Here is a 15,310-nt window from a genome sequence, read left to right as displayed (position 1 = left end):
GGAACTGAGTTGCTTCCTTCTGAACCTGCCTCCAGGCAGCATGACCTATATGTAGGCACCTAATTAAATGGCACAAACCCATGCTGCAAAGTAGGTTATTTACTCTGGATGATAGCTGTTTTTTTATGGAAACAAATTAAAACGTACAGGCACTCAATAAATCCACTGACAAGCACCTGGCTACAAAACCAGCTTGGGCTCCTGAGAGCTGAGCTGCCCCTCAGCAGGAGGTGGCCCAGCCTCCAGACCCTCCCATGCCAGGACTGAGTTACCAAGATGTTCTGCCCTAAAATGGGCCAAAGCATGTTAAATACAGACTAGGCTTGGGTTTGGTGACAGCTCAGGAAGAACAGGTGACTGCATGTGATCTGTAATGAGCATCCTTAAGCTCACGCTGAGCCCTCAGGGAACAACAGGCTTCAGTCACAACAGTGAGATGTGGTAGGAACACAGGGGAAGGACCACAAGAGACTCCCCATATCTCCAGAATGCCCTGATGTAGGTGGGAAGTGGCCCGTGGCTGTTATGGACCCTCGGATGGATGTAAGCAGCACGTTACCCAAGCAACACGTCTGATTCTCAGCACTGAGCAGCAATTACCTGCATTTTGACAGCAATGACCACAGAAATAAGCTCCTTATCCAACTCCTTTAAGACTACCAGTTTCTTTAGTGTCAAGCTGCACAACCTGCAAACAGGAACAGAAGAGAAACAGTTATAATCATGCCTGAAAAAGGAAAAGCTCCGAGCAGCTCTCACGCAGCAGCATCTCAGTTTGAGGGAGAGCAGACTCCAGCCACAAGGCACACACAGATACAGACACAAAGACAACAGAAATACCCGAGGCTTCCCAGGCTTTTCAGACCAAATTTCTCCAGCCTTCCACAAATATAAGGACAAAAAAAATATGAGGTGGACAGCAGGTACGTCTCACTGTTTGATGCAGACCCACGGCCTCACAGCACGGACCTCCAGGGACCTCAGCCTGGGAACTCTTGCTCCAAGTCAGACCAAAAGCTTTAGGGTCAGGGGAATTAAATTCCAGCAATACAAAAGCAGTGGGTCAGGCTAATTTTAAACTTGTTTATAAAGCTTTACTAGTTTGTTGGCTTTTTTGGTTTCAGGCTCCGCTCTCTCGAAGATCTCACTCCTACCTCCCGCCGCCGACCCACGCGTTCTCCTCCTCGCCCCCAAACAAAAGCGCTAACAAGTGGCTCAGACATCTCTAATGGGAAAGCAAAAAAAAAAAAAAGGAGAAAAGAAAAAAAGCGAGGGCTCACGCAGTGCCCTGGTGCTCACATGCCACACATACGCAAGTAAATCACATTCTTTACCCAGGCAATGCTACATTGTTCTGGCTAAAGCTGTTTGCACGTCTGCCTTCCAGCACCAGGACTGGGCAGGGAGAGCGCTTGGCCTAGGTGCAGCTCGAGTTAAAGCTCTGAGGTAATGGGCCCAGGATGCTGGCACTGTCACAGCTTCGCAGAAGTTACCACCAGCTGGTTTAATTACGAGGGCGTGCCTAGAAAACAAACTTCGGGGAGGGCTGAACCTGAGGCAGACAGCTCAGCCTGAGGAAAGCTGAGGCCAGGGCAAGCTGCAGGGGTGGCTCTGGGGACCGGACACCGTCCGTGGCACGGGCCAGGAGCAGAGCCCGAATCCAAGCCCCAAATCCAGCATGCTGGAAGGCAGAGGAGGCTCGACCCGGAGTGCAGGACGGGGCACAGCTTTCCCGATGGAAGCAGCACACGTGGCTGCCCCCATCGAGCGTCCCGGCCGGGATCTGGAGGAAGGAGGCTGTGATGCCATTTGTTTGCTTTGCAACGCCGGAGCTGCAGGACAATTGCACCGGGCTTGCCAAAACCCACAGGGCTCTGGCCGGTCAGGTGGTGAGAGCAGAGGTAGGACAACACACTGCCATTGTCTCGGCCGACAGGCAAGGAACAAAAGCCTTTTCTGCCCGGCCCCGAGCTCGAGGAGGAAAAAGGTACGCGAGGAAACAATGGTGTTCTCAGCACACAGAGCACAGCACAAGAAGGGCGTTCTGTTCTCTGCTGGGCATTCCTTCAATCCATCATTTATGAGCTTTGATCAAGCCCTGTGGAGCACTTGCTGCTCAGAAAAAAAAAAAAAAAGAAAAAAAATTAAAAGCCTCCTTTAGAGCGATCAGAAAAACAAAAGCAGTTAAAAAGAGACGGGACGCATCTGCTTTCTTTATCCCCCACTGCTGGACTGCTGGTACTAGAAGACACTTCTCACGAACAACAATGAAATGTTTATCTTCTCCACGAGGGGACAAATAAAGAAAAATAAAAGCAGGCGGTTTAAATCCCACCCAAACACCCTCACCCTCAACATGTTTAGAGTCCCAGGTCTTGAGTCTAAATTTGCAGCTTACAAATCAAAGCAGCCTTCAGAGTAAGTGGCAGAAAGGGGCCGTGCAGATCTCAAATTGTCACAAAAAGAGCAGATTTCAAGCGTGCCAGCACACCCAGAGCTGGGTGGCACCTGGGGGCCACTTGCCAAGCACGAACAGTGGCCACATCGCTGTCAGATCCACCCCTCAAAACCACAGCAGCAGGTTTTTAAGCAGGACAGAGATGGGAAGACCTGGAAAGATCTTAAAAATAATAATAATAAAAAAATAGACTGAGGCTGCATGTGGAAGTTTCACGGACGTACATGATCTCTGCAAACACGGGAACATCACCTGGTACACAGACACCTAACGGGAACTGAGGAAGCCTCGGGCCTGAGGCCGAAGGAGCTCCTGGTATTTTAGGCAGTCTATAAAAAGCCTGCAGCTGCACGGCCGCAAGCGCAGGCAAACGCTCCGTGTGTGTGCTCCGGCATCGATCCGCGGCTGCACGTGGGGCGTTGAGCTAGCCAAAGCACCGAGTGAGCTGAAGCGAACGTCGGAAAGGGCAAAGGAAATCTGAGATTTCCACCCAGCCAAGTGTCCCTCGCAGGAGCAGCCAGGTCAACGCGCTGCACTCCCACGGCGGGGAGGCACGGGGTGCTCTCCTGACCCCTTTTTTCTGGGGTTAGCCCATCACAAGACACCCGAACGCCTCCTCCAGGAATAAAACACTTAACCTTTTTGCGGCAGCGCTGCAGGAACCTGGTTTTAAAGGGGAAACCTGGACCCGACCCCAAGGGCTTTGACTCGCCTTGCTCACGCAAGTGGTGCTGAACAGCTCCGCCACGTGCTCCTTGCTCCAGGAGGGGGTTATCTGCACATTTTGGTAACCATGATCCAGCACCAAACATGCCCAGAACAACCCGAGAAGGCATCGGATTCTTTACTCACCGGGTATTTTGCTTTTGCATCCCTCAGAGTAAAAAGATCAGGAAAATAAATCCCCTCCAAGAAAGCCTCTGCCTCGCTGAATTAAATGTCTGGCTCTCCACAGGGAGCGCAGTAATTGCGCTGAGGCCTTGTTCACGCAGAGACAGTCGAATCAACAGGAAGGAAAAATTAAAAATTAAAGACCTGTATTTTAATTAAGCCCTCTGGAAGTCAAGAATAATAACAGATGCATCCACAGCTACCGGGGCTCCAAGCACAAGATGGGAGCTGGGGCAGGAAGACTCCAGCTCCCTACACAGGTGTCCTTTGCCCATGTTAAGCGCTGTGAAGAAACCGTTCCTGGAGGCAACCTCACTCCAGGAACGCTTTTTCTGAGCTCAGTACACATCGATCAGCTGGTGGAGGCAAGCAAGGCACCTGGTCACTGTACAGTTTCACTGCCCCCGAGTCGCCTTGGCAGTCCAGGACAGCAAGCAGCCTCCTACCCCGATGCTTTCAACCTCAACCTCGAGTGGTTTGCTCTCGAGCTGACACTTTACATCCAAGACAGGCCCAAAATAAATCGTGAGCCACTTGAAGGAGAAGTGGAGGGAGACAGCCGCCTACACACACACTTTCCCAGATAAACAGAGCCATTCTGCGCATAGCTCCGGGGCGGCTGTGCGGGCCGGGCCGGAGCGAGAAGCCCTGCACAGCATTTTTCCAAGGCAGCTGCTAAAGCAAGGTATGAACACTTGCAAAGCACTACCGACCAGCTGCACACGCAGTTTCCTACGCCTGTTTTGCCCAGGCAGAGGGGCACAAGATGTGGTTGTGTTTGTTGCACTCACGTGCTAGATGCAGGGCTCGGTACTGGCCCAGGGGAATTAGCCTGGGGAGAAAAGCTGTCCTCAAATGTCACTGATGTGTCACAGCAAGGCCGCTGCGGGTATCAATGGCAGAAAACACAAGAAGAGATGTTCTTCATTCTCCAAGGCTTATGAGCTAATTCCCTCAAATTATTTCATCTTGGTCCTGCTCTCTGGTAGCCTACAAACCAACCAGGAACAAATTAAACGAGACAGAGGTCGAGCACACCAATTTCCTTCGTGCCAGCAACATAACTTGTGCAACTCGCAGAGATGTGTCATGGGCCTGGATCCGCCGCCACCTTCTCCTTCCTTCACATGTCCCACCGAGCTAAACGGCAGGCTTTAGTCAGCTGTTTTGGCTACAGATGCATTCAAGTAAGCTTTAAGAAGCCAGGAAACAATTGCACAGCAAGTATTTTTCATTGTTCTTGTTCTCAAGGATCTTGAAATCCACTTCCCAGCATTAACAGAGAATTAAGCTCTTAAGATTCTCGAGCCTAAGACCCACAGAAGTGCTGCAGCAAGCAGGTCTTGTTCAAACAGGTAAGAGGATGGCAGCTTATTTTATGCAACAAGCTCTACCCAGGACCTCACAAGGACACACACGCATAGCCAGACACTGCCCTTTTACTGCTGAAATACTGTCCCTCTCACTACAAATGGATTGCGAATGTTCCTGCTCCAAACTGAGCTCGCAAAAGGGGTAAGGGTGTCAAAATTTTGCAACTTGCATCGTTTTGAAGAGATCCTAGAATTTTGCAGAGATGCCTTTACTATTTGAGGAGCAGCATGCAATTAATATGACACAACGCTGAAACCACAGCTGAGCTTAGATATTCCAATCCAACATTTCAGTAGGAAAATGAAGAGAGCTCTTTGCTCTTCCCTCAGCAGGCCAAAACATTGCTGCTTGGCTCTGGGGGCCTCACCCAAGGCAGGATCCTTGCATGCCAAATAACTTTATCACCAAACGTGGACTTGACGTATTTAATTGACATGTCTCACTTCACAGTGCTTCAGTCATCTCAGAAGGAAAGGGCACTGCAAGGGGTTAAAGTGAAGCCTCCACAACTCCAACTACTCTTTCCAGGTAGCCAAGTGAAACTGTGTGCTAGCTGGCAGCCGTGTCCCACCACATCCTGATTACCTGACCAAGACCTGAGGTCCCAGTCACATCAGCAGGACATCAGCCCATTTGTCACCACTGCTCGCCTCCAGCTACGTGCTCAGAATTGTGCTACTGAGAAACTGAAGCTTTCCTTCCCTTCAAGAAGTTGTTCCAACAAGAGCTGAAGCTGCTTTCTTCACACATTCGGTGATCTCAGACAGCATCTTGGTTCTTGCACATTCACAGCTCCTTGCACTTCATTTTGATGGTTTCAAATCAATCTACAGGACAACTTGGAGGAAAAAACACCAAGCAGGGATTAGGTCTGTTTCTCAGACAAGCGATGGAGCACAAAGGAGTTTGTCTATCTCACCTACGTGTTCACACCATGTTGCTGCAAAGCCAAGCACAGACAGGAGATGAGTTAAACACACCTTTCTCAGCTTGCCTCTTCAAATCCACCACCACAAACAACTGCATGGCATCCTGACACGAACCGAGGAGCCCTCAGTACTGGTGGATTAGGTTTGACTGATGTTTTAAAAGTTTGGAGGGAGTAGGAAGGTGATAGTAGCTTTAAAGACTAAAGTAAGAAAACAGTGAAAAGCTGATTGAGGGTTAAGGCTCCTTTGACAGACTGTCAGGATGACACTTTCTATACTGTGGATGACACAAACACGTCTGATGTTTGTCATGCTAATTTAGTGGTAGCTGCAGTGACCCAAAGGCACCACTGCCAAGGAACAAGCAGCAGGATGGAAACAGACCAGGAATAGCCACATCCAGCTGACTGAAGGCCAGTGGTAGCCGCGTTTCTACCCAGCCCACTCGGGCCCAGAAAGCCTCGCAGTGCTGAAATGCCAGGGTCCCACCCCAGCATCTAATGAGAGCGGTCAAAGCTGCACGTCAGGGAGGGGGAGCCTGTACAATACGGGCTGGTCAGGCAATTTCTGGAGCCCGGGCTTCATAACTCAGCTGGCCAGCAACAAAAGGCAGGCACAACCCACTGCGCTCACGTGAGCCAGCTAGGGCAGAGGGCAGCTCCCCACCATATACCTTACAGATCAGAGCATACCCACATCGTGAGCAAACGAATCATGGCCCAAAACGAAGGGAGACTCTGGGAAGGAATGCAAAAACTGAATGGGTGGGGAGGGGGTGAAGAGGAGGCTTCCAGAGAAGGTCCAGCAGAGCGAGAGGCTCTGCATGAAGCTCTTACAGGCCAGAGAAATGGAAGGGGTAAAGAAAACCGATGCCAGCAGGAGCTATGACTCGAGGCCCATGTCAGAAGAGCTTGCAGCACGGGGCTGCTCTGCATTACCGACCCATCACGGCGCTCTCTTCATCACCAGAGCTCAGGACCAGGAAGCCCCCAGAGAGGAAAATGGGCTAGGAAAGACAGACGGCGTCTTGGCACCCCTATATCAGAGCCTGCTCTCGGCCACGACCAATTTGCCATTTCTGCCTTATTTCCATCCACTTGGATTAGCTTCTATGATACCTCCTGGCACAGAGGCAAGCCGAACAGCCTGTTCTGGGGACCAGGCAGGATCATGGCAGATTGCCTCTCATTCAGCCATCCCTCAATGCACGAGCAACAGTCAGGCCTGGCGAGACCCTACAGGACATAGGCCTTAAAAGCAGGTGCTCCTCTGACAGACCCACCTTACACCACTCCGAATAAACAGACTGTCTGAAAACTTATTCAGAGGGTTTTTATTGAGTTTTGTTCTTTCACAAGCTCCCTTTTCCCTCAGTGACCCACACGGGCCCAAGGCAGGTGGCCCATTCCCAATGCAGGCCATACTGCACCTTTGATTTAAGCCAGTTGCATTGAGTGCAAGATGAAAAGTTTTTTTTTTTTTTTTTTTGCAAAGTTTGGCCTGAAATAAACAAGATGGGAGAACCACCCAGGCATAATTTACAGCCCAAATGGCTGCTTGCTTTTTTTACAGAGAACTCAAAATGTCCCGTAAGGGTGAAGACAGAGCAGCCAACAGCAGTGAAAAACATGAGCGAACTTTGATGGTACGTTTGGTATCAGCCAGCAGAGCAACCAAATATGCAAAGCATCCTGCTGCTGGGCTTGCTTTCAGACTGGAAGAACACTTCACAGAGCCCAGCGCTGCTCTCACTGCAACACGCCTGCCATCCTGGCCTGCTTCCAGCCCAGGCACGTGCATCCCGCCGCCCTCATACCACGGGGCCAACGGTCCCCGCTGATCCCTTCCGTGCCCCACGTTTAATGCTCCTCTGCTGGCTGTGGAGATGAATGGGATGACAGTCAAAGACATAGGATAATTCATCACCGAAGTTAGAACCATTTTTTGTGCACGATTCTCATCATGCCCCACGGCACCAGGTCATTTATGCACAGGTGCTTCACACAGGGGACTGCACTTCTGACAACTGATTTGCTCTCTGGCCACAGCTCAAAGGATGATTTCCAAGCCAAACAGGTTAAAATAGTTCTAAAAAGGAAGGTTCTTCTTTCTCAGCGGCATTTATTTAGGTTTGAATGGTGCCAGTTTTTACAAGGCAACAGCACACACAGCTGACAAAGCAAGCTCCATCAGCGCTAAATATAATCCACAAAGAACTCCAGATCCTGCCACTAAAGCTGGGGAACTCTATTCAGCATTCAACACATTAGAAACACTGGTTAACATCCCTCAAAACGGAACAAAACAACTCGGGTAAAGCAGCTAAAACATGCTATCCCTGGCAGATTTGCCTGCCCAGCAAGGAGGGGGCAAACTGAGAGGAGCTTTGCAATATTACCAGTGGTCAAGAAAGGGCTGAAACTGCAAAAGCACTCAGTTCCCCTTGGAAGAAAAGAAAAGAAAAGCCTCCTGCTGCCTTTGGTTGAGGCTGTGCTGTGCTCCACCATCCTCGCGTTGCTTCCATCAAACATTCTGGGCAGCGCTTGCTTATTTGCACACTGTCTGCAGGAGAGATAAGCTAGGAAACGAATCACAAAAGACCGGGAATGAGGGAGCTGGTGAGATTTTAAAAGCCAAATGCTTGAGGACGCCGGCCTAGGCAACGTGGTTAACTGAATGGATAAAGTTGAACCACCACCACTACCACCAGAGAAGGAACTTCAGCAGTAACCAGCAGCAGGATTTCAATTTCCAGACCCATCTAAACGGGACTGGAAAGGATTACAGGGAGCGCAGTGCCTAGCCTGCTGTCAGGCACAACACAAGCTCTGCACCAAAGGCCTTAAAAACTACAGAACCAGCCAGAAACGCACTAATGAGCAAAAAACTAGGACCTCTTGCAGTTTTTAAAGCTGACCTGCACAGGCTACTTGGCAGTGCAGCTGAAGCAGGTCTCACGTTGGCGAGGACTGTGATGTACCTTCCCCAGCTCCGAGGCAGGAATGTGCACGACCAGGCTGTCCCTCCAGCCTGGGGGACACCTGGGTTGCAGCGGGGCTGCGAACGCCTCAGGCTTTCAGAGCTCTTCTGATCCACTCCTAACAACACAGCTTCCTTTAAGGAAACCGCCAGTCCTCGGGTGATCTCAAAACGTCTCTCAACAACACTCAGAATACATCTTTTTTTCTCCCAATCTTTCCTTTCACATCTAAATATACCCTGCACGCTCTACTTTGAGGAGCCGCTGCTGAAATAAATAGCGCGTGTTAGAAAATAACTCCCCACGTTGTCTATATGTTTTCTATAAAAAAAGAAACAACTACTCACAATTGAGATTTCACTGCATGGCTCACGGAAAAGGGAGGAAACCTGGCAACTCAGACTTTGCTTACCCTCTGTTCTGCAAGCTCACAGCACCTTTGGGCTTACCAGGAAAAAAAGGAACCACAATTTTTACAAGAGGGGTTTGGAAGATCCACCAGTGCCAACTGTTTTTGGTGGCGGGCACAGCGTAGTGATTTGCTCCGGAGAAACATTTGCATTTGCTTAATATTCTAATCCTCTTCAGCAGCTGTCGGAAGTCGAGCTGGCAAGCAGAGATTCAATATTATTTTGATATTACATTTCTTCAGCACCACGGCTGGTGATATTTCATTCCTGAAAGCAGGAAGAGACCAGCAAGGCAAAGCAAATGCCCGGACTTGTTAGTTCAATTTGTCAAAGTATTTATTGAAATATCGGAGTGACTCGTGTAAGCGAGCAGAACGGTGAGCTGTGATGGACATCGCTTGGGACTTGTTCCGGAGCTCTGTAAGATTTTTTTAATGCTGCATACAAGCAATAAAAACAAGCGGTTCACAACAACCGTAACCCATTCAGTGCTCACAACCTTTCATCAGCGCTAGGAGCTCCCGTCGAAGCCAGCCTTATCAGGTTAAAGTGGGGATGTTCTGCAGGAATGAGTGCAGATGGAGGTAAATGAGGCATGAACACGTGGATGGATGCGAGGCGGCATTAAGGCTCGCCGCTGGGAGAGGTTACCTAGGAGCACACCCAGCACGAAGACAGAGTTATCCACCTGTGAGCAGGACACACCACCAGACTGCTCACGGAGCACCAAGCCCACAGCCAGCCCAGGCTCAGCTCCCTGAAAACGCTCCCTTCTCAGCCCTTCACCTGATGCAACCAGCTAACGCTCCGTGACGGCGATGCTCAGAGCAAAGAGGTATCAGCATCGCCTTGTGACCACTTCTCCTGTTTACGGATGAGTCAAGGAGCATCCTGAAAGCAGATACACACACTCAAGCTGTCCGAAACCACTTCTGTCACATCAGGGCCATCGGTGGGATGAGATAGGAGCAAGCTGTTGTGTACCACAACATATTTTGACCATCAGGACGGGATGTTTCCTTCCTTTCATACTTCCTTGACTCAAAGGATCGCACCCAACCTCTGATTTTTACCATATGACCACAGCCATTACCACATGCAGCAAGCTTTTTTTTTTAGCCTAGTGCTACCTCCTCACGTCTTACAAGTAGCAGGACAACGCCTCCCATCTTAAGATTTTAGAACCAGCCTGCAAGAAGTCTCCCAGGGCTGTGGTTTGGCACGACAGCCAGCACCAAGGTAGTCAAACCCACACCTCTGAAGACACCACATTTCCCTACAGAGAACAATAAAAGGGTTTGGGGGGCTCTGGCATGTGACCCTGGCTGCCAGACAGCCAGTGTGGATTTGCTACCACTCTCTGGGTGTTTATTTTGAGCCTTCAGTGCCCCTGCTGTGAAGCAAAGGTCAGCTCATCAGCTCACAGCAAGCACCTCGAAACTGGCTGAAAGGAAATGAGAACTGAGGGGAGTGTGTGCTGCTCAGAGATTTTACTAAGATTTTACTAAGAGACCTTGGTACGCTGCATATGTGAGAATTCTGACCCTGTGTGTATGTTCACAAACAGACAAATTACCGAGTCATTTCTCTGCTTTCACACTTAAATCAGCAAGAACACTGCATGTTGAGACACGGTCCCCAGGGACCGATGCTCGGCAGGGTCTGTATTTGCTGATGTGCCACCTCAAACACAGATCAGCTTCTACTCGCAGCAAGGCTGTTGGAGAGTGTGAATTCACTCACAGGAGGGAAGCCCAAAATTCCTCATACAATAGGTTGGAAAATCTGGTGATAATATGGGAAGCAGGACAGCCCCGGAGACTGGCAGCAGGAGCAGCAGCATTTTGCTAGCAGAGGACAGCAAACAGAGAAACAAAAGCTAGAGATGGAGCCTGCGTTCACTGCTGTGCTGCTTGAGAGGCCAGAACGGTGTGAGATGAGATGAACCTGCTGAAGTTTCCTGAGCTTGGCGAATTGTGCACTCTAAGCTACACCAAACTCTGCCTTTAAACTGGAACAAGCCTTCCATGTTGTCCTGACATCAATAAATCTATTTCATCTTACCTCTGAACAGATGCTGGCTCTTTGTATCGCTGTGATTCGCTCCCCCACACACAAATCCTGGCAGCACGGGGGCACAGGAACTGCAACGGAGTCCGATATGCCTGCAGCTTTCAGACACCGGGCTTTGTAATGCCCCATAAGGAGCACGGGATCACAAATGCATCTCGTTTGATGGACCCAGGGAGGATGGGGAGATGCAAAGTTTCTCCACGCGGTGGGGAAGGTCGGGGAGAATTACCCAAACACGCCTTTGAACAACGTGCTGGAGAGCTGCAGCACGTAAGACTGGATATTCCTGATGCTTCAAACATCAATAAAACTTTTATCTGCTGCTTCCTTTGTTGAACCCTAGCTTTTACATACAACGCAGCGAGAGCTAAGCAAAACCTCAGCTACGTACCCTGTTCTCGGGGCTGCAGCCATCGCATCTCCTTGGGATTTATCTTGCTCTGGGTAATTCCTCCCTGCACTCAGAGTAAAAGTCACGAGTGGTCAAAACGTTCCCAGAGCTTCAGAGAAATCAAAGCCAAGCGTTTTCAACAAAATCCTCTTTTTGCTGCCACGTTCTGATTGCTTGGCTACTGGAACTGCAAACCTGTTCAGAGAGATGCCTTCACAATGAAGTGTCATTCAGAAATGTGTTTGCAGCTGTGCATATTTCCCCTCGGTCAGACAATCGGGAATTATACCTCAGCGCGTCCTTGTAGGAAAGAGGTGGGCTGTCAGGGGGACGGGGAGAGGGGGGAGAAAAAGAAAGGAATTTCTATCAAACAAAAGAGCTCCAAGAAACCGATGCAACTTTGCTGGGAGCTATTCCCAGCCCACTCAACATTTTTGATTGTATGCAGGCATACCAGAGCTCCAACAAGGGGCATTTTTCCCAGCTCAAATGTGAACCATCAGCAAATCCGGCCCCCACCAGAGAAAGAAACACGACAACCTAGTGGAAGCAAAGAAAAGGGGGGTGAAAGCATCCCACGGTTGGACTAACTCAAGAGTTTCTTCCGAGAGCCAGCCACGGAGGCAGCCTCACACACCTCTAGTCCCAGCTAAGCACAGCAGGACTCCAGCCTGGTTGTTCACCTTAAGGACAGGGCAGAGCCATTTCCACCCCACTTAGAGGCACACAAGATAACAGGGTATTTTTCCCTGCCTCCTGAGAAGCCCTGCGAAGAGCTGTGTGCCTTCATGAGCATCCTCCAGAGGGTTTCCCAGTGCCCGTACCTTTAGGGTACGATCCTGGAACAAGGAAACACTTGAATCAACACCGCTGACTTATCATGGGCTTGTTTTTTTTTACGGACAACCAGCAGGACTTGCCATTTACACGTCAGAAAAACACGAGCGTGCTGATCGAAAGCCAGGCTGAGGAAATTCATCTCTGAAATCCCCTCTCCCCGGAGACAGCTCCACGTGCTCGCTTGAGCTTAACGCTCGCCAGGCTTCTCGCCCTCAAGCACATCCCCCTGGGCCAAGGGTAAAAACCACCAGAATGTTGTCCCAGGGAGCGGATTTATGCTCGGGAAGAAAAAAATCCTCTGCTCTGCTTTGGTATCTGCGAGCAACTGCAGATCTCGGTCTCACTGGGACCACGCACAAGCAGGCGGAGCTCATCCAAGCACCTGGAGATGCTCAAAGCCTATCCGTGAAGCAAGGACAAAGCCTGCTTGGTTGCTCCACTCCTTTAAGCAAAAAAAAAAAAAAAAGCAGAATCTTGGCAGAAAGAAGATCCAGCTCCTGCCAGCCTGAAAGAGAAATCGGAGCACCTGAAATTGTGGCACGCTCTCAGGTGCGGCCCAGGGAAGAGGTGGAAGAGCAAATACCAGAGTTCAGCCCCCAGCAAGCCACCAGCGACATGAAATATGTATGATCCACTTCTTGCAGTTCTCAGCTTTCCTTGCAAATCCTTCATTTTAAGGCACCGGGTGCAACTTGAGAGGGAAAGCAGCAGATCAGCTTTCTGGCAGGCAGAAAGCAGGCGGAGATATTTTCAGGGAAGGGGACATTTTGGGACATTTCGGAACAATCCTGCTGGCAGTGAAAGCCGCCCAGCTGGGAGGAAAAAACCAGGGAGGAGGGCTGCAGGGCGGCCCCAAGAAAGCCACAGCAGACCCTTTAAAGTGTACATCAGAAGGGTGGAAGGAGGTTTGGAAGAATGGGATAGATGCAGAAGCTGGTGGCAAATGATGCTCCAACACCAGCTTTCTTTGAAGAAGGAAGCTCTTCCTGCTGTAGTTCATCTATTTAGGCTGAACAGAGATTCACACACCGGGAAAGGACTACGTGCGGGATGGGCAGCTCCTGGGACAACAAAAAAACCCTACAAAACCTCAGCAGTACCAGGGAGCATGGCTTCCCCCAGCAGCCAGCAGATGCAGTTGAGCGGGGCCGCTCCAGCCTTTAGACGCAGCCACGGCAGATGACCTAGTAAGGGCTTTTTCAGCCACATTTTCTATTCCCATCACTTCTCCCCACCCCGAGAGGTCACGCAGATGAAAACATCAACTTAACTAATGCCAGATGGGAGAGAAGTTAAGCCATATGAATCTCTGCTCATTATAAAATTACCCTCGTTCCTCGCAGAAACGTGGAAACGCTTACACTCACCGGCTGGCTATTTTGGACATAAACAGCAAACATTTCTGGGCTGTTTATAGCGTAAAGAAATTAAGTGCACATGGGTTTGACCATCTATCCCAACACCACATGGCACACTCATGAAAAAAACAAGCCTGATTTTGAAGCTCTGCCAGGACCCCAACCTCCCCCAGGAGCCCAAAAATCAGGCTTATCAACTCGGTTATGCATTTACTGGGTAAAAACTTAAGTGCAATTAATCTTGTCTTATTATTATTTTCTGCAGAAAGAACTCAATAGCTGTAATTTAATCTCCCTTCAGTGAGCCCCAAGATGTCAGCAAGGCAAGCAGAATTGAAATGTTCAAGTCCATTTTACTCCTGAATTAGATCAGTGAGGCCGAGGAGAGCTTCAGCACTGAACAAAGCACTTTTAGGGCAGGACACCCAGCCCTATGAGCGTCTGAGAAAGGGCTCTGCAGGGACAGAGCTGCTGGGGCTTTGCTGTGACAAGCAGAAGCTGCTTTATTTCTGCCACTCACCATGTAGATGGAATAGGGAAAGGGGAAGGAGCCCTGCTGCTGGGTCCCCACGGCCTGGAAACAAACCCCAGCATTGCTCTGCTGGGAACCCCAAGGTCCCCGTCCCCGTTACAAACCACCAAGCTGAGCTGGTGGAGGCTGCAGTGAAATCAGGACAGACGTGACGAGGTGGGAAAGGCTCTGCACACGTATCTGGTGAGCTGGAAAGCCTGTCAGGAGATTGGAGCCCATGCCACGGGCACCCTTTTTCAGAGCAGCCCCTCCAGAGATGCTCAGATCGAGCTCTGGCGCAGCCCGCAGCTGGAGCGCGCTCTCCCCGAGGAAACTCAAGACTAACTGACCTCAAACGATCCTGCTATATTTGTAAAAACGTGTGCGAGGAGACGTCCTCCAACAGCCCTAGGACTTTGATGGGCTTAGGAAAGACAGAGAGCATCTCGACAAGGCTCCTGCCACAACAGGGTTCAGGACCGCGCCGCCAGCAAGCCAGGAGAAAGGAACCAGCCTCTCCAGCGTGGAAAACACAGCTCTGCTTTTAAAAAGGAGGACCTAAACCCACAATCCTATACCCAAATGCATCCAGAGAGATCGCATCCCTTCCAGCTGGTCCAGCAGGACTGCACGAGCTATTCACACGCTGACATTTCGAGCTGGGACAGACCTCCCCGCAGGCTCACTCCGCTGGTTGCAGGACGCGCTGCGAAAACGCTCAATGGGCAGCAAGCTCTCTGCAGCAGAAACACGGCCGAGCTCCTCCTCAGCTGACCCTCGGACGCTGCCAGGCCAGCTACAAAACCTGGTGGTGCTCTGGCTGGAACAGCCGCGTGCTGCAGGGAGGGGAAAACTGCCTGGAAATAGCCTCAGAGATCCCAGCCACGCAACCACAGCTACCGGGACCACACCGCTGCGCGCAGGGGCAGCCCCGTGCACCTAGCTGGGTGTTCCTGCTTCTCACCCACGCCACCTGCTAGGCTGTTTTTGTGGTGTTTTTGTGTGGTTTTTGTTTTTTTTTGCTGTGCTGGGATGCAGCAGATGGGCTGAGCGCTGCGTGTTTTTCTTTCCAGCAGCAGCCGTGTGCCCGCGCAC

The 15,310-nt window shown here is 50.5% G+C and overlaps 1 protein-coding gene across 7 annotated transcripts in view; it reads right to left on the bottom strand.

Moving 5' to 3' along the window:
* Window positions 1-15,310, bottom strand: part of PACS2 (phosphofurin acidic cluster sorting protein 2) — a 64,754-nt gene that overhangs the window by 43,780 nt on the left and 5,664 nt on the right. For all 7 annotated transcript variants that reach the window (XM_032192043.1, XM_032192048.1, XM_032192044.1 and 4 more), the window contains exon 2: window positions 601-688. In XM_032192043.1, the coding sequence (XP_032047934.1) occupies window positions 601-688 (88 nt within the window). The remainder of the gene's footprint in view (window positions 1-600; window positions 689-15,310) is intronic.

Source organism: Aythya fuligula, chromosome 8, assembly GCF_009819795.1.
Source record: "Aythya fuligula isolate bAytFul2 chromosome 8, bAytFul2.pri, whole genome shotgun sequence".
NCBI lineage: Eukaryota > Metazoa > Chordata > Aves > Anseriformes > Anatidae > Aythya > Aythya fuligula.
The sequence above is the reverse complement of the archived record's forward strand: the minus strand, read 5'-3'. Positions and strand labels throughout refer to the sequence as shown.